The 19,077-nt window shown below is 39.5% G+C and overlaps 1 protein-coding gene across 10 annotated transcripts in view; it reads left to right on the top strand.

Moving 5' to 3' along the window:
* lef1 (lymphoid enhancer-binding factor 1) overlaps positions 1 to 19,077 on the top strand; it is a 71,496-nt gene that overhangs the window by 34,832 nt on the left and 17,587 nt on the right. For 6 of the 10 annotated variants that reach the window (XM_088923507.1, XM_088923528.1, XM_088923497.1 and 3 more), the window contains exons 4-9: positions 9,492 to 9,624; positions 14,506 to 14,596; positions 15,166 to 15,249; positions 17,301 to 17,420; positions 18,200 to 18,362; positions 18,907 to 19,014. In XM_088923507.1, the coding sequence (XP_088779633.1) occupies positions 9,492 to 9,624; positions 14,506 to 14,596; positions 15,166 to 15,249; positions 17,301 to 17,420; positions 18,200 to 18,362; positions 18,907 to 19,014 (699 nt within the window). The remainder of the gene's footprint in view (positions 1 to 9,491; positions 9,625 to 14,505; positions 14,597 to 15,165; positions 15,250 to 17,300; positions 17,421 to 18,199; positions 18,363 to 18,906; positions 19,015 to 19,077) is intronic. The other 4 variants (XM_088923560.1, XM_088923552.1, XM_088923535.1 and 1 more) reach the window with 1 other exon arrangement.

Genomic DNA, 19,077 nt, shown 5'->3' with positions numbered 1-19,077 from the left:
ATGAACCACTGACCCAAATTTGCTCCCAGGAGCAGTAGTGATTGACGTGACAAAAGACCCCAGAAACACAAATTTGTAAAGCTTTAAATGTTCACAGCTCATTTTCAAGTGCTTGTGAAGACCTCCTTTTTTAATCACGTAATTAACTATGATCTCGGAGACAAAATGAATTTGGAATGATTAAACTCAGTGAAGACTTAGATGAGCTCTTCTAGTTACAACAGTGCAGCACTTATAAAACAGAGATGTATGTTCTTAGGAGGGGGTGGGGAGTTGGGGGGAAGAGTGTTGACACATTGCTCGTGTGTGTGATTATGAAAAATAGCTTGATTTATTTACTCAATGCCAATGTCTTCATCATAGTCCACTTTACTCTGAAGTACCGTATATGCAAGGAGGTAATGGCATACACTCTGAAGTGACTGCTGAATTCTTCTGCCCTCTGTTTGCTTTCTGTTATGGCTACTTTCCCTGATTTTTCCATTCATGTGCCCAGACTTTGATGCTGTTGTACTGGTCACAGAAGCCAGAAGTTTTTTTTTTGCCGTGGAGCTCCTGAGTAGGGCGCAGAGCTGTGTATTTATTAAGAATCTGAGAAAAATGAGGCCTGACAGCTGCAACTGGAAAGCACAAAAGAAGTCCTCCCCGAATGGCGGAGCTCGTGTATCTAATCTCCTGCGGGTCTCTGCTTTGATGGAGAAGGGTTACAGTGCGTCAACCTTTTGTTTCATTTTGCCATTTGGAGAGTTTGGAGGAGGGGGAGGGGGGGACGATAGGTAAACTGGTTAGGTTTTCAAGTTGAATATATTCAAAGCCAAGGGCTCTTGTGAGAGTATGCTGCTCTTGCGTTTTTCCTTTTTAGCAGACAGGCATGACACTCGTTTGCATTTATGGCATTGAAAGCGAAGATGCTGCTCTCTCTCTCTCATATGCTTGCTTTCTTTCACCAAGTAAAAGACAAGACTGGAGCTTAAATTAAAATCCTCAAGGTTCTTATCTCCTTCCCACAGGAAAGCAAATCTGAGTTGAAAAGCGTTAAATTAAGAAGAGCGGGGATGGTATCATTTAGCCAACTAGTGGCTTCTCTGTGGAGCTGCGTGTATGCCTCCGGGGGTAGGTCAGACATTAATAGGGAGACTAGCTGCTGATAACGTTTTCTTAAGGTGGGATAAGACAAATTAAACATACTTATTTTTTTTTATTTTGCCAAGATTATTTTGTTCCCTTTGACCCTATTCGCCAAGATTTGTTTTAATTATTCAGGTGGCTTGGATAGTAATGTATCGCTCTTATCCTATAGTGTATGTATTCACTGCAGTGAAATCTAAATTGCCTTTTCTTTCATTTACCTCTCCTAGAAGCATCTGAATTGTTTGCCATTAGGAATCTAAACATTTTCTGCTGATGCTTACAGATGTGCCATAAATTGAAAGGCTACAGCTTTGCCTTGCAGTTTAAAAAAATCTGTAAGTAGAAAAGCATATGCTTGTGTCTGATTTATTTATTCTTCTGTTTAGGAAACCTGTTTGTTTGCTGTCTCTGAATTATTCTTATTTCTGTATTAAATGGGTCACTTTATAATTGTGACCTGCTTAAAGTAGTATTTCATGTGCAGCTAAAAATCTATAGACAGTGGTATCTTATACCTCTGATTTCACAGAGCCTTTATTGATTTGCAGAATCGTACTCTACATGTCACATTTGAACAAAGATTGTTTTAGGTGAATGGCACCACATTCTAAATTCATTCATTTTAGAATGATTTCCCCCTTGTTTATTGCACAAATTGAACCTGTTTTTCTCTTAAATGTCTTTGATAAGATTTAAATATTCTCCTAAATGTCTTAAATACAAGTAGTTAGTTTGAATTGTTAACAGTAATATTCAGTAAAAAACAGAAATGTAGCGCTTGCACAATCCATCTTTCAAGACCCTTAGTTGGTCATATTTGCAAAGTTTAAAATAATGTTTCATTTTATGTTATTTATTGGATTCTGCATTTCTGTTCGTTCAGCCTTTTACAAACCTGTGTTTGAGCGATTGTAATTGTAAAACTGCTGGAATGTACGACCTTGTATTTTGATTTGAATACTTCATATGCAGTGTACAGTATGTGAGTGATATAGTTCTTGCGTTTAACCTATTGTAAATGAATCATCCTCGTCTGGTCTGTAAGTGCCCAGTGGAAAATTCTGCATCAGGCAGGTCAGATTACAAGTGTCACTGTGGGAATTGACACACCTCAGCATATTGCTCTAGGGCCTGTATATCAAGTTAATTAAGTTTCAATGCAAGTATGTTCCCATGATAAAAACAAGCTGCATGCTTGTGTTGAAATGCCAAATGGGGTAAATATGAACCAATGACTAAAGGAATGGACTTCAGTGTTATGGAAGCTGTATAATTACAGCCACTTGCCTTGAGTTGTTTGTTTTCATATGGTTACAGTGGCATCTTTCTGGAAAATGTTAGGGTTGATTTTATTTGGTGGTTAAGTTAAAATGTAAACGTGTGTGTACCCTCTCATTCCTGAGAGATACAATATATTTTTAATGCCTCTTTGTATGTCTGAAATACTGTTGTGCCATAGACCAGGTTTGTTCTGATTTAGGTTGCTCAGCTTACCTCAATATCTGTCTTTTAGATAAAGTTGGATATAAAGTGCAATAAAACAGTGAAACCGAAGGACAATATGGATTTTTATCCCAAACTCGCCTACATTTGTATTACTGTAATAGGGCCAGATTAAATTCATACTTTCTAGACCATGCAGGAAAGGTTTTGATCTACACTAGGATTAAATTATTAAATATTGGGCAAGTTGTTTCAGAAAAAAGTCCAACAGCTGTGTAGAAAAGTAAACATGGTGCTGTAAATTTGTTTCAAGTTCCTTCCCTCTCTTCAAGTTTACATTGCGATGTGATGGCACAGAGGTCCAATTTTGGGCTTGGAGGGCTCGTCCCTGCGGACTTCTCTTTGACTCATCTCTTAATAACCTTAATCAGCTAATTATTGGCTTAAGAGGTCTGTTTACCAACATCTACAAGCTTTTTAAGTACTGCTGGATTAAAGAGACCTAGACAAAAAAAGACGAACCTGACTGCCATGCAGTGTAAGCAGTGTTTAAGTGAATGGGGGAGGGGCATTACAAACTGTAACAGCCGTCTGTCCCTCATGGAGCTCATTCAGAGGAGCCACAGGATAGAAACCACACAGATGCTCTGAACTGGATCTCACTCAAGTACCTGCTTGAATTTCTTTTTCTGGGTTAGCTAGTTTCACTTTGTTGTATAGTGCTAGTCAGGAACTGTGGCTGCTGTTACTGCATTAGCTCCAGCTGTCCACTTGAAATTGCTGTAGAAATTGCTGGTTTAAGTTACTTAGCTGCCACTCACCGTAAGCAGTTTTTGAGTCACTCACAGGCGTGTCAAAGGTTTTACCCTCAATCTCACACTGGTGTTAAGGACTTTGTCTTTAAGACCACAGGTGGGTGGCAGTGCCTCATACCCTCAGATGCAGGTCCCAGGGAGTCTTCTCGTGGGAGTCCACTGAGAAAAGGACGGAAAGGAAGACTACAGAGTAGTTAGGGCAGATGCTTAGTGCTGCTCCTGCCTCTGGATAGGCTTTTGTCCTTTCTTCTGTCTCACCTCCTGCTCTCACCACTTCTACCCTAATCTCAGCTCTTCTCCTCGTCTCCTGCCCCGCTGTTCCCTGCTATGACTGACCCTAATTCATGCTCCACCTCTTCCAACCTGATCTCCTTACCTCTGTCTTCCATGTCCAGGCCTTGCATCATTCCAGACTATCTCTGGAACTGCCAATTGGGTTCAGATAAAGAGGATTTCATATCAAGTTTTGCTGTACATTTTGCTCTGGCTTTTTTTGCTCTCACTGAGCCATGAATTTCTCCTGAAGGTTCCACCACCCCAGCTGTCCTCTTTTACCTCCATCTTATCCCATTCCACTTGCACCTCTGGACAAGCAGTGGCATTGGACTCCTGCTGTCTTCCTCATGGCAGTTCTCTGTCCCTGCCCCACTCTCACTTACTCCCCTTTGAGTTTCTTGTTATTGAAGGAATTTCCTTTAATCAGTTAGTTTTACTTGGTCTTAAGTGCCCTCCTGGTGTTCTCGCTCCTTTTTTTTGATAAATTGGATTTTCCGCTCTCTATTCTCTTAATCATATTTGGTGTTTTCAGCATCTGCCTTTCTAGTTGTAACTGTTCTGTTTCTTCTCCTGCACTCTCTACACATCTGTTTTTCCCATCTCCACCTGCTGTCAAAGTTGGCTGTCAACTCAATTTTGTTTTCTTCAGGCCTTCCCCTCAGCCTTTTGTCGCTACATTTGACTACTCCAATCACTCATCTCCTTCCCTCTCACTCCCTTGTCTTTCTTCTTCATGACTCTCACCTCCTCTGTCTCCCTCTACCTTTGCTTTACCCTGACAGTCCAACATTCTTCTTATTGACACTGTGTCTGACTAGGACTCTGACACATCCACTTTCAGCATCTCATTTCTTCACTTCCAGTGTCCACTTGTCTCTCTCCCTGCCTGCACCTCATCTCTCCACCCCTGGCTTTTCTCCATATTTTGCTCTGCCAAATTTCAAGCAATGCTCTGCTGAGAATAAATGGAGATCCTCTGCTTTAGACCTTTATCATTTCTTTCTCTCATCTTTTTCTTCACCTCTCGCCTCTGACAAACATTCCTATTGCCAATCAATCATCCAGTTCTTCTAGCAGTCCACAGACGTTCTTCTCCACAGTCTCAGTCCTTGTGCCCTTTCCTCTATCTCAGCTGATGACTGATTTCCTTCCTCCAGTGGAGCTGTTTTTCTCTCACTTGCTGATATTGTTCACTCAGCTACCACTGCTTCCCTTTCATCTGTATTAATCCTCCTTGACCTCTCTCCTGTCGTTGACATGGCAAATCACACTACGATTCTTTCAACACTTTCTGACCAAGGAATCTCTGGCACCACTTAACACCTGGTTCTCATCATACCTTGCTGATCACATGTCCAGAACTCTTGGAGGGGTCCAGCCTCTGTATCCCATACTATTCTCTCTTTAAAAGGGCTCCCTAGGAATTCTGATCTATTCCCATGGCTTTTTATACCACTTTTATACTGATAATACATCTTCTATTTTCCTGTGTCTGTCACCCTTCTCTCCTTCCCCATTAATGCATGTATCTGTGTCATTTCCTCTTGGATATAGTCCCATCTCAAACATCTCATCATCTCTAAACCTGACCTCCTTTTCTTTCCTACCTCTTCTTTTTCTGCTCTTGATCTCTCCATCTTTATTTCTCTTGAATCTATGCCTCTCTCTTCCCTCTTTTCCTATGCAGCATCCACAGTACTGTACTAATTTGTTTACATAACTTCTAGTTAAGGACCTGGTGCTCCCCCTCCTAGTCTAGTGCAAATCCCTCTTCACTGGCTTACTGGCCAGATCTGTTCCCCCTCTCCAACTCCTTCAGAAGTTTAGGACTCTTTCGCCGGAGTACACTACCACCTGAGATCCACCTGGGACTTGAACCCATAGCCTTCCAGTTTCATATCCAGAACTTTACCTATGGTGACTTACTGATTCAGTATTTATTCATAGAAAGTCAATAGGAAAACCCGATCAGCTAAGTCAATAAGCTAATTGTAATCATAGGTCATTTTTATACTTCCTCATTTGTTGCTTTTATCCTTAAGTACAGAAAAGACCTAGTAAACAAGATCATATCAAGAGAACTTTCTTCATCATAGTGAAATTGACTATAAATAATGCATACTTGCATTTCTGTAGCACTCATCATCCCAAAGTATCTCAGTTTGCTTTAATATAGGGGGAAACGGACTAATGTATACCACCAACCTTTGAAATATCCAGTTAGTGTATTCGGTGTCCGCGCCTCAGTTGTTCTGTGAGCATTTGACTGGTTAATGATGCCTTGCTCATATAGCTGTCAGGTGTTTTTTTTATATTTCCAATTTTTGAATTTATTTCAGTTCTTCTTGCTTTTTGTGGGATACAATTTATTAACTATTGAATGAACGGGTCTTTCGTAGTTGATCCTGAAAAGAAGTTTGATCCATGTGAATCATGTTAAAAATACTCTGTAACCATTTGCAGTTTTTGAACACATCACCCTAAATAACATTGATTTGATGAGCACATACGCTGCATGTGACTCATCTTTCCAAAACACTTCTTGAGCACCTTGATTGTACCGTTGACATTTGCTTTCCTCCAATTTCTCATGGGTCATGGGTAAAGGTGAAACTTGGTGTCTAATTCATGTATTGAATACTGAATGTAACTAAGACTATTGTATATATCAGCTGAGACTGAGAAACTGTCATATATGCAACAAATATCTGTGATAAATAACTCTGAATTTCATTGCTCTGTGGTCCATAATCGGGAATTTTGACTATACTCAGGCCCAGGGGTGAATTTTGTAGTTAAAAAGCACTACTGTTGTTTATTGTCTTCTGCCTCATTTAAAATAGCTACATGCTGTTCATCATTCTCCTGCCTGCAAGAAGCAATTACCTCTTGAGTAACTCCATCATCATCTTCAAATTCTATTTTCCTGGCTGGGAGAGAGTTGGACTGGGTTCTCACAACTAGTTGATAGACTTGTCAGTTTCTTCACAGGCTTAAAAAACTATTGAAGGTGAGGAGAACATGTAGTTTAAAAATAATGCTGATATTCAAGAAATAAACCAACCTTTTGCCTTGCTGCTTGACTTCATCTGTCGTATTGTTCACCCTCAACCTCTGTTGTCATGGGGTATGGTAATAATAGTTAATTGTTGTGCAATGCTCAGGTGATGCTCGGTTTCAGACATATACAGTATATGGCTGCCTGTGAATTTCCCCGCTGTTGTCAACGAGTGTCACTTCACTGTTTAGTCATACAGGTGTGGATCAAGGTCATTGTCACAGAGGGATAGCTACATTCTGGACTTGTTAAAAATTAAGGTGACCTATGGGTTTCATTAGCCTGACTCTGTCATGGAGGTAGCCTATACTTATTAACTTGGATGTTACTAATACTTTGGCCAATTGTAATCATGCGCTGCTCCTGGATTTCCTCTGCAATTCATGATGGGGGAAAACGCATATACATCCTTTAATATTCCAAAAAGCCTCGAACAGCTATTTACTAAGCAGGCAAGGTGGTTCAGGGAGGCCAAGACCACCAGATGAAATACTTCTGCTGAGTTTCTGTAGCAATTTTTAATGACATTCTACTGTTTATGTGAGAGATTCTTGTTTTTTTTATGTAAGACAGATACCTCTCAACACCCAGTCAGCTGGTCACTGGTGCCAGCTTGACTTCCCTGCACTGTGGCTCTCACACACTCAGTGCAGTGACGTGGGTGATTCTGGCAGGGTAGAGACGGGGATTCACTGATGACAAATGCTCATCAGTCCTGAAATTACATTGTCCAGATACTCAAGCAGGATTTGTATCTTTGGTAGCAGGCCTATTGTAGACTGTAGAACTGCTGCACTGTCTGTAACCTGATGCTTTGAATGACTGAAATTCCTGTGGCACAGCTCTTAATGACCTGCTTAAAACACATTCGCTCTTCTGAATGCGACCTTTAGTACACCTTCCACCACGGGCTAATTAATCATGAATGCTTTACTAGTTGAGCACAGGGCGGTGGAAATTCTGTCAAATTAACAATTGGTAGTGAAGGAATTAATGGAATTTTAGTTAAACTGTGAAACAGTAGTCCACGTACAAATTCAGATCAATTAAATAAGATTTAACTTAAACAAAAGTCCTTTGCTTGCTGTATGTTTCCTTTGCGTATACACATAAGAGGTGGAATACAGAATGAAAAGCTACCAGCAAGTTTGGAATTTGAGGTGTCTGGGTTGGTCAAAGTTTCAAAGTGAGCATGACCTCCTGTCTGTAGTCCAAGGTCAAGAAACAATTATTTTTTTTGTTTTTAGTTTCGGAACACCTGTCCTGTAGTCAATGCAGAACATGGGAACAGGTGCTCTTGAGAGTTAATGAATCCTGGTCACCCACTAACAAAGGTGTTCTTGTGGCTGTGTCTTCTTAAGAAGCCACAGTGACAAACTTGTGACTGCACGTGTAGGACATCATAAGCTACAGTGGCATTCATGTTAATAAAAGTGAAAGCATGTCCCTGACGATCCATTTAAGACTTAACAAGATTTGTCAAGGACAAAGTGCAGTTGATCTTGCTTACCTCTTGGGTCTTGTTTAGCTCAGAATTAGTATAATGGCTGCATACTTGCTAATTGTTTTTTGTGTTTTCTAGGAAACCTTTTTTTATAAATGGGCATTTTTCTCATTTGTTGCTGACCAAAAGTGATTACAATGCAGCAGCAATGCTCTTTGAATTTTCTATTACACTTCTTGTTGGGGTACAAGCAGTTAAGGTTCATATCTTCAAGAATCAAGCCCCAAGGTGTAAATTTCTAAGTGGTACAGTAATCATCCACCTCCTTTCCATGCAGCACTTCTCAGTTGACGTCCTTAAACCCTTCTTAGTTCCAAGGGAAATACTTTATTTAAAGCCCTCTACATTTGGTGTAATGAACTACCTATTTCGTGAGTTAATGACTTCCTTTGATCATTAACTTAAGACTTCTCTTATGCTTTTTTGCCCTTTGGGTTTATTCCCTTAAAGCAAATTGTCCTTTTTTAACAGCTGCCATTAACATGCTTATAGTCTGGGTCCTGCCTGTGCCCACTTTTCGTTTTCGTTACATTAATGAGTTAACAAAAAAAGCCTCTTTACCCAATTACTTCATGGAATTTTAAAAGCCTGACTTTTAACCAGTGAGTTTTCATTGGCTTTAAAGTTTGTCTACCTGTTAGTATAGGACAGACTGCAAAACTTGTGTTTTCAGAAATGTAGATGGATGTCCAATCAACATGAACAGCTGAAACCAAAGGAATTTATTCTCTGCACTAAGTAAAGGATATTTGGAAGAAAGTAAGCCTTTTTAAGATTCCAGTGATGAATCCAGTTACATTTTTTGTGATGAAAGAATTAAACGGCCATATTATTTTAGTGTGTCTGGAAGACTGAATGCTGTCCTGCTGGTCTTGTGACTCTAATGGATTATAAAGGGAAAAATGTCGGATTTTACAGACTCAAGAAAAGCTATTTGGAAAATGCTGTTTAACATAAGGCAATATCAGCCTTACTGAGTGTAAGGAACATCTGAATAAACAGGATGCTCCTTGGGTGTTTTGGACCATATTTGAATTTTCGGGAACTGGTGAACCAGCCAACTTTTTATGGGTAATCTGTCTGAATATTTTTCTTATGCTTTTAGACATCACCTTTTCATCTGTGTCCTAATGTGTCTTACATGTATGCAGATAATACAAGATTATTTTTTTTAACATTCCCTTAGAACCAAATGTTTTACAACATTATAAATGGTCATCAAAATGTTGAATTTGTTTCTCTATTTTTTTGTCTTCCCCTCCAGTCGAACAAGGTACCAGTAGTCCAGCCATCTCACGCAGTGCACCCCCTGACCCCCTTGATTACGTATAGTGATGAGCACTTTGCACCTGGACCGCACTCTGGACACCACCCCCAAGATGTCAACTCCAAACAAGGTACACAAGGCCTCTCTTTAGTTTTTGGGGTCACTAGATATCATAGTGTCTGTTTGGTTTCTTCCAGCTTTTTCCAAAGATATCTTGCACGTTTCTCAGAGCCAGAGCCAACCTTGTTGTTCCTACACTATACTGACCACATCTTAATTGTAGTCCAGCGTTAATTTAGAAAATACTGTAATTGTAAATTTGAATCTCTTTTCCATGTAATTCTAGATATCCCAGATGTTTTTCACTTATTGAAGTGGATGTTTAAAAGGTTGAGAGCCCATCAAGTATATCCTGTTTTGTGGAACTATTCAGGGCCTTGCCCTTTCTGAATAATAATTAATTATTATTAATAATAATTCCTTACACTTAAACAGTATAGTGTTCTTCTGGACACTCCACTCAAAGCTCTTCATGGGTAATGGGGACTCCCCTCCACCACCACCAATGTGCAGCCCCACCTGGATGATGAGATGGCAGCCAAAGTGTGACAGTACGCTCACCACACATCAGCTGTCAGTGGGGAGGAGAACAGAGTGATGAGGGGATTATTAGAAGGATTGGCCATGATTGGTAAATATCAATGAAAAATTTGGTCAGGACACTGAGGTAACACCCCTACTGTTTTCGAGAAATGCCCTGTGAGTTTCAGTGACCACAGAGAGTCAGGACCTTACATCTCAAGGAATGGTGCCTTTTTTACAGTATAGTATTTCCATCATTATACTGGGGTATTAGGAGCCACACAGACCTCAGGGTGAGCGCGGCCTACTGGCCCCACTAACATCTCAGCAGCAACCTTAGCTTTCCTAGGAGAACTCCCATCCAGGTACTGGCCGGGCTCACACCTGCTGAGCTCCAGTGGGTTGCCAGTTGTGATATAACTGCTACCTATAAATGTTCTTAAGACTGTCATCCTAACTAATACACCAGTAGTCTTTTTGTTTGTGCTTGAAACATGATTACCTTTGCATTTTTTAATAATTAATTACTTGTTACACTTGCATTCTGCTGCATAAAAGTTTGGTGTATTTCAGTTTTTCAGAGCTGCAGGCATATATATAAGCCAATATTAAAAAAGGTAATTTCAAGACTAGATTTGTATATTTTTCAATGCAATTCTAATGAGTTCAGAAACCCCTTGTTAAAGATATTGTTTTTGTGCTACATCAGTAACTGTAATTAACGCAGTTGATCACAAAATGTGGCGAAGGTCACATGGTAACAGTGTGGCGAAGGATTAGATTTCATATGCATTTCTCCTAACCGAGTAATCTGTAGTGGGCTTTTTGTACACCACAATTTCCTTGAAACACACAAAGCAAAATATTAGAAAGACCTAAATTTGGACCTCTGTTTTGCATAGGATAAGCTTTTACAAACAGAATATTTAACTTAACATGTGTAAAATCTAGTAGTAGTTACTGTACGTTTTGGGGGTGGAGGTTGTGACAGGGGAGGTTAAAGGCAGTTGAGGAAACAACCCAAGATATTTTCCACTATACAGTATTTCACACCTCTTGTTAAGCAGCCTGCCTTGCAGAGAACGGTGTTTGTGGTTTACTACACTTGAACTAACTTGCAGGCCTTTTTGTTTTTGTTTAAACATCATGATGGTAAACTGTGCAGGGCATTGCCAGCACATGAGCTGAGTTGGAGGAGTTTTCAAAGCTGTTTAGGGTGATTATTGGCAGCAGTTCTTACACTCCCTGTGTGCTTTTTCCTTCCGGCTGACATTCAACATATACCACTTAAAAGGAGCAGGGACAAAACAGGATGTGATGCCACAATGAAGTTTGGTGGGATATAAATAGCCCTAGAAGGCTGTATGCCAACCAGACATTAAACATCTTTCACATATAGCCTAGAGGCAGCTTCATCTTGTACTTCCAGCTTAACATGCAGTGTGATCTGAAGGCTTAGAAAAACACCCATACCCTTTTTTTCCCCCAATTATTTTCTTCAACAGTTTTTGGTTGTAATGAAAACTGACAAGTTAAATCTGAAAAGGCTTTACGCAAATATAAATATTTCCTTTCTGTCCACAAACATGAGTGTGATTTCCTTGAAAACACCTTGGAAATATTGTAGGCATATTTAATCTATTTTTCAGAATTTTTTTTAAGCCCAGTTTTGGTTTGTTATCCATAAACACTTCAGTGGCCTTACAATTTTCAGTAACAGTGTTTGCAAGAAGGGTATTGCCATACTTTTAGCATTATTTTAGATATTTTGGGGGAAAGAGGAATTTATAATATCTTATGTGTGTGTACTAAGTGGTATAAATTAGGGGGCACGCTCCAGTCCTGGAGGGCCAAAAGCTTTCTGCTATTCTTTCCACACGAGTCCTTAACTGCCTAATTGGAATTGTTGGACAGTGTCCCTTGAGGACTGCACTTGGGCACCCCTGTAGTACATTTAATGCACAGTAACCTGTTGGCAATCCAGTCATTGGCTTATCTTGCAGGTTTACAATTTATTTGCATTGTCTTTGTTGCTACAGCTCTAAGTGGAAATATGGTAAGCTGTTAATAGCTTCAGGTCTAAAATCATCATCATTATTGCTTGTGAATTGAGTGAATTAAAACCATCTTTTGAAAGTATAATGTGATAAACCTATATAAATAAGTTAGATTCCCATGACATGACAACTCTCTGTAGTCATAGTGGTTGCAAAGTCGATTAATTCATGAGGAATGTAAACCTAAGAGAATACGTCTTGCTTTCCATCGATCGCCATCTTGAGAACCCCCCATTGAAAAGAGCATCCCAGCAAAGTGATTGCTTTAAAGGAATTCTTAGAAAATGTGTTGCAAATGAGATCCCTTGGTAGTTGGGTGCCTGAAGAATTAAACCAAGTTAGGAGCAGTTCAGTTTGTTCTTGTAGTTTTTATTATAGTTGTTTTCAGAGTATGACTTCGTGAAACTGAGTCATTTCTGAGTTAGATTGAGATTGTTTACATACAATACAGTTCAAATGCACAGGTGATGTTTTTGGTCCCTCGGTCAGAATTTAATGAAAACATAATCTGCAAAAGAGAGCAGGCTAATTCATCCAGCTGGCTCTTTTAAAGAAGTTTGGATTGAACTCTGCTTCATGTGTATATTTTAATGCACTTCCCTTTAAAGTTTTATAATATGTGAATAATATTAAGGATTAAATATAGTTTTTACAGGAATTACCTGCAAGGATGCTTTAAACAAAACATTGTGTTGAAGAATGTGAGTTGAAAAACGAATCTGGCGTGGCTAGACTCTTACACTAGTGTAAATGAATATTGACCCCATAAATCTGTTCATTTACAGGGCATGGCCACTATAGGCTATTTAGGTAAGGAGCTTGTGCAAAAAATCATGCACTGCAATAGATTATAAGGGTTGTAAGCCTCTGTGGTATATTCTTTCTCCCAACCTCTCAATTCTTAATTTCCATCTATTATAAACAGTATTAACAGGCAGAGCCTTATTTGGTGTGAAGAAAGGTTTGGCTGCAGTAGTAGCCTTGAGCTGGATACCCTTGGTGTTCTTCACCGTAGGGGTAGGCCTTCTGAGACAAGTTTGTACATGGGGGGTTCGCTCCATTTGGGATTAAGACCTCGTATTAATCTTGAGGCAGTTGCTTTTTTATGTACAGATGTAGAGCTTTGTCTGTTGGAGTTGCCAGTTGACAGATCCATTCAGTGGAGACTGCTTTTCCCCTGTTAAATACTACAAAATGCAGGAAGCACTTGACCTTGAAGCCCAGAGGAGTCGCCTTGCAGAAGAGCTTAGTGGAAACTGGAGTGACAATCATGAGCCAAATGAATCATATCAAGTGTGAGCATTATGAGGACCAAAAAACGGCTCTTAATTAACTAGTGATCCGCTTTGGTGGCAAATTTCAAAAACCTGCACAGACCTTTGGGGAATCAGATGGAAATAGGCAAGTCATAATTAACTCAACTTCTAGCAGCCTTTTCATTCTGCATCCCTTCTGTTGTTCCATTTAACACTGTTTTAGGTTCCTGGCTTTACCTAACATATTGCAACATCTCTGTTGGGATTTTTCTGTTCTTAGGAGTGGGGGCCGAGGGGTCAGATTGGAAGAAATTATAAACAGATGTTTTGTGGAAGATAAGTTTTTGAATGCCTTGAGTTTGTGATTGGTTTGTAACTATTTTAACAATTGGAGAAAACGGAAAAAGTCACCCTTTTAGCTGGAGGTTTGGCAACAGTTTCCACAATCCCTGCTTAGTTGACTGGACTGGTAGCACATTAGGAAACATGGTTAAAATAAAGAATACAAGGGGTTTCCAAGTAGCTCAACTGGTAAAGGTGCTTGGTGTGAGCTTTGTGATTCTGGCATTGGAAATTTGAGTCAACAGCGACTAGAATTCCCCCGGCAGACAATTTGCTCAGTGTCACCAGGAGAAATATTGGGAATGGTGATCCAGGGTGTTTTTCACATTGGGATCTTGTTTCAGAATGTTAATCTATGGTTAAGACTAAACTTTAGAAATATGTCCAAAACAGCATAAGAAAATCCGTTTGTGTTTCTCTTTCAAAATATATTATACAATTTTATCTAGCAGACACCAAATGCATTTACATGTTAGGTGGTTTTGTTTCTTTTGAATAAAATGATTGGACCAGAGCTCAGCTTTTAATTTAAAATCAAATAACTGTTCTTTACATCTCAAGGTGGACGGCCGAGCGTTTCAAGATTTCATTTCCATAAGTGAAGTGTCTCAGTAGCACCCCTGCTGCTAGCTCTTCGGTGTCTCTCTCCCTGCAGTTGTTGTCTTCAAGCTTCTTAGCTAAAGAATCGAGGTGGAACACTGCAAAAAGTGTAATGTGTCCATTAAATGATTACAAGTAATTGGTGGGGAATTAAACCAGCTTGTCATCCTCCAGGTATGCCCAGGCATCACCCTGGTCCTGACATTGCCAATTTCTATCCACTGTCTCCTGGAGGAGTTGGGCAGATCACCCCTCCATTGGGATGGTAGGTATCTCAAGCCTTTCATTCTCTTGAGTTTTATCCAGCAGTGTGGGAATGTGCAAACATGGGACTGATAGCCAATGAATGATGCCATAACTTCATTGAGGTTTCAAAGGAAGATGAGGTTATAAATATTAAGTGGTCAAGGCCTGGTGGAAATGAAACCTAAACCCGTCTCATTCAACCAATAAGGCTATTGATGAAAGTAGCAGTTTTTTGGTACAATGAATGTGGTGGAGCTGTCTTCAGGGGATTGAATTGTACAGGATTTCACTTTACAAATCCCAAAAATATCCTAGCGGGACATTTATTGATTCTCCTAGAGTTTTGGTGTGTAATAAGATAACACCGTAGCCTCCATTTTCACAAGGTTCTTTGGGAAATCACATGGAGATTAAAAACCACACTCAATTAATCTAGGTACTGTTGAGGAAAATATGGGATGGTACCTTTTTCTGCTGTACTGATGAACCTTCTGTTAACTTTCCAATGGTGTACTGTGCCAGACTAAAATGAGAGTGGAGGCTGATGCTGGTTTTGATCATCCCTCTTGTTTTTCTCTGGAACCTCAGGCAAGGTCAGCCTGTGTATCCAATCTCAGGTGGATTTAGGGAACCCTACCCATCTGCCCTCCCAGTCGACACCCCTATGGCCAGGTAGGTGGGCCTGGCTCTGCGGGCTTAGAGAAGGCTGCCCTGCTTCCTCTCCCAGTGCCTGTGCTTGCCTGCAGGGAAGCTTTAAGCGGGGCCTGGGTCAATTCACTGTTTCACCACCATCATGCTGGCACGATGGACTGGAGAAAAATCTGTACTTTGTCTCCAAACCAATGTTTTTTCTTTTTAACCAGGCCTAATTGACCTGCTTGTTTGAGCCTCATTAGTAGTTTTAATAAGCCCTTTATTTTAACAGGTTTAATAGTTTTTTATCCTGTTCCATAATTGTGACCTCTGCATTTCATTGGGGGTGGTTTAGAGCAGTTTGGTGCTTTTGTCTCTTCTACTGGAACAGCAAGATCTCTTGTTTAACCCATCTGGAAAACTATGCCCTAAATTTTATTGTATATAAAGGAAGACCATACTGAAGAAGGAAAGTGCAGTAGCTCCCTGGAATTTAAATAAGATTACCCAGGTTTGGTCATATATAAGCTTTTATTAGGTTAGGAAACATATGTACTTTATTACAACTCATCCTCAAGGAGGAAAAAGGAGTCTTTTCACTGTAGATCAGGATAAGATTCATTTGTGCACATCGTTTCTCATCAGCAATACTGCACTCTGTCCTGTTTGGGAAATCTCAGGTAAATTTAATTAGCACTTCATTAACTCCTCCCCAGGCAGTGTTAAATTGGATCCTATGAGAAATGTTCCTATGAGACTGTTGTGCTACTGTGGGGCTCTGGATCAGCCGCAGATGTGTGATTCATGCATACTGCAGCTATGAAATGGGAAGGTGGTAAAAGCCCTGTCATTTCAATGGGAATCGCAATACCAGCTTTTCTGAGCTATTAAATCCTGCTTTGACAAGCCTTGCTCTTTGGCTTTTTCATTTCAGGCAGTATCTTTGTTTGGTAGGTAAAATGTCTGAATTCTTGAATCTCTTGAATGTGTTTTTTTTCAGTGTCTTTCTAAAGCTATCACTGCTGCATCTTTTCTTGTTAAAAGGCAGCAGCCAAAACATACTGCTAACTCGATACAGTAACAAGCTTCAGTGCTCTTCTTATTGTTCCAGACTATTGTGGTAATGCCCTGTCCTTTAAACTTCACTTTAATACTACAATATGTCACTTTAATACTTTAATAATACAGAGTTTTAAAGCAAAACTTGGAACAAAACCTTAAAGCAGTTTATTCCTGGAAAAGGTCTGTAAGGTGTGCTTATGAAGTGTGAACTGTGGTATGCTGTTAAGAAGATAATTAGAAAGAAAAATCTTTCTAATGTATATTTTTGAAATGAATGTGAGTTACTGTATAAAAGTGTGCTTATAAAAACATTTAAGCAATTTTGTGTGACTTGTTAAATTGGGGAAAAAAAGGATGATGGCTCAAAATGACCATCCTTAAATGTCTGACTGTCAAAAGGAAAAACTATAGATGTGACCTTGAGGTGCCTGTTTACTCTGTGGAGGAAACTAAGCAGTATGGTAGTATATTTTTTCCAGGGTTCATTCTGAAAAATAAAATAAGCAAATTGTTGGGTAAGACTACTTGTCCATAGTGTCTGAAAGTTCTTTAAGCACTGAACATCCACCTTGAACAGTATTAATAATTGAGGTTTTGGAATCTGGTCCTGAGTTTTAGTGACTTTATCAGTTTGCTTTAACATATGCTCAGCTTTTACCACAGCTGAAACCTCTAAATCTTTGCAAATGTGATTACAAATGTGAATGCATGTGATTGCAAACAGGAATAATTTGCCTTTTTTATCGATACAAGAGGTGAGACATGATTATTCATCAGTTCATCTACAGACGCACCTTAACATCGTTTTTTAACAGGTGATTCAATCCTTGTCCCATGCACGTTACTTCATTGGTGGCGTCTCTTCTGTATGCTTTATCCAACGACTTTCTGCCATTGCCTTTTTGTTTCACTGCTGAGCACTAAACTGTACAAGCTATCGGAAGAGGAAGCTCTCTATAATTTGATTGGTCTCTCAAGAAAAGATGTGTGACATACTCTTCCTCTTCTTTTTATCCCACTCTTGTAAGGTTTTCACATCACATGGTGCCAGGACCCCCAGGACCCCACACTACCGGAATCCCTCATCCTGCTATTGTCAATCCCCAGGTCAAACATGAGCATCCTCACGACAGCGACCTCATGCACATGTAAGTCTCTTTTTTTTTTGCCGTGTTCAGCCATTTCACATTATGTGTGGTTTGTAATTGTAATTCCTTTATAGCTTACATCTTGTTGCTTCAAATTAGCCAGAATGCTTTTACTAGATCCTATTCAGAATAACATGGGAATGCCAAAAGGCTTCCTTCGTGGCTGCCCACATTATTATTCTTTGAGTTGTGCTTGTGTTTATCGTAACTTCCAGCACGGGTTTGCATAGTTTCACCCAGTTCGCGATTGCCAGCGTAATAGTACTCACAGAAACGCAACAGATTTCTGCCTTTTAACTGCCTTGAAGGGACTTAAAGTATTCGTTCCTATGTCTTTTTTCATAGATGAGAACCATTTTTATTATTAGCTCAAAATTGTTACCCAAAGATGACATTTTTCTGAGACTTCCATACAAATGTTTTTGAAATTAATATTTTTGTTGCTTAAGTTTTTGTGTAATTGTTTTGTCCATTTAACTAAAACCTGAAAACTGCCAAAATTTCTTTTGGACCTTGAAAAGATCAGATGAGATCATTAGCTTTTTGTAGCATTAGTGCTTTGCATCTCCAAATTAGGTAATTTTACACTTACATTTTGGTCTCAAAACTGTTTTTGTCAATGAACGGCTAGTGCATCTTACAAACATCGCAGAGCAATAGGTAGGAAAAGGAGGACAGTTCTGAAACAGTCTCGCATTTTTATAGGACAACCATAGAGGCTTATGAGTGGTATTGTTTGTGTTGGTTTATTTTTATCCCTCTCCTTGCATTTTCTGTAGGAAACCTCAGCATGAACAGAGAAAAGAGCAGGAGCCCAAAAGACCTCACATCAAGAAACCTCTAAATGCTTTCATGTTGTACATGAAAGAAATGAGAGCAAACGTCGTAGCAGAGTGTACGCTGAAAGAGAGTGCTGCTATCAACCAGATTCTGGGAAGGAGGGTGGGTATCGCCAGCCTAATAATTCATACCAGTTCTGCACCAGCTTATGTTTCTAATTAGCATCTCTTTAGGAAACAAAGTCTTGAACAATTATCTCTCATTTTATGCCTGAACTTATTAGCCTAAAGTATACGTTCCATAAATGATCTATAACAATTTACATGATAAAGGAGTTGGAACTCTATATATTTCTTAAATTATGACAACACTGAAAAGTGAAGTACCTCCTTCTACGATTAACTTAAGCTACAGCAGTCCAGGCAGTGTGCCACAGAGAAGCCCAATTTATGACTATACCGTAATTGCTCACTCACATACTTAAAAAAAAGGCAGTTAAATTAGTACCAGTGTTTAGATATGAAATCAGACATGCTAATCTCTTCATCATGTTCTCCTTTTTTGTCTAAATCATTTGGAAGTTAAAAAGGATTTTACAAAAACACTAGCACGCGTCTCTTTGGAAGGAACTTTAAAGTGAATGCCAGTAATTGACTGCTGTTTTTTTTTTCCTAACGTTTACTTTAATGCGGCTTGTTCTCAACAGTGGCACGCTTTATCTCGGGAAGAGCAAGCTAAGTATTATGAATTAGCCCGTAAGGAACGGCAGCTTCACATGCAGCTTTACCCTGGCTGGTCTGCAAGAGACAATTATGTGAGTACCATCATACAGATTGGAGACAGAAAGGTGTGTGAAGTGTGAACCTCCAAAACCCAG

The sequence above is a fragment of the Atractosteus spatula genome, chromosome 1, assembly GCF_055471065.1.
Source record: "Atractosteus spatula isolate fAtrSpa1 chromosome 1, fAtrSpa1.hap1, whole genome shotgun sequence".
NCBI classification, from domain to species: Eukaryota; Metazoa; Chordata; class Actinopteri; order Semionotiformes; family Lepisosteidae; genus Atractosteus; species Atractosteus spatula.
The sequence above is the reverse complement of the archived record's forward strand: the minus strand, read 5'-3'. Positions and strand labels throughout refer to the sequence as shown.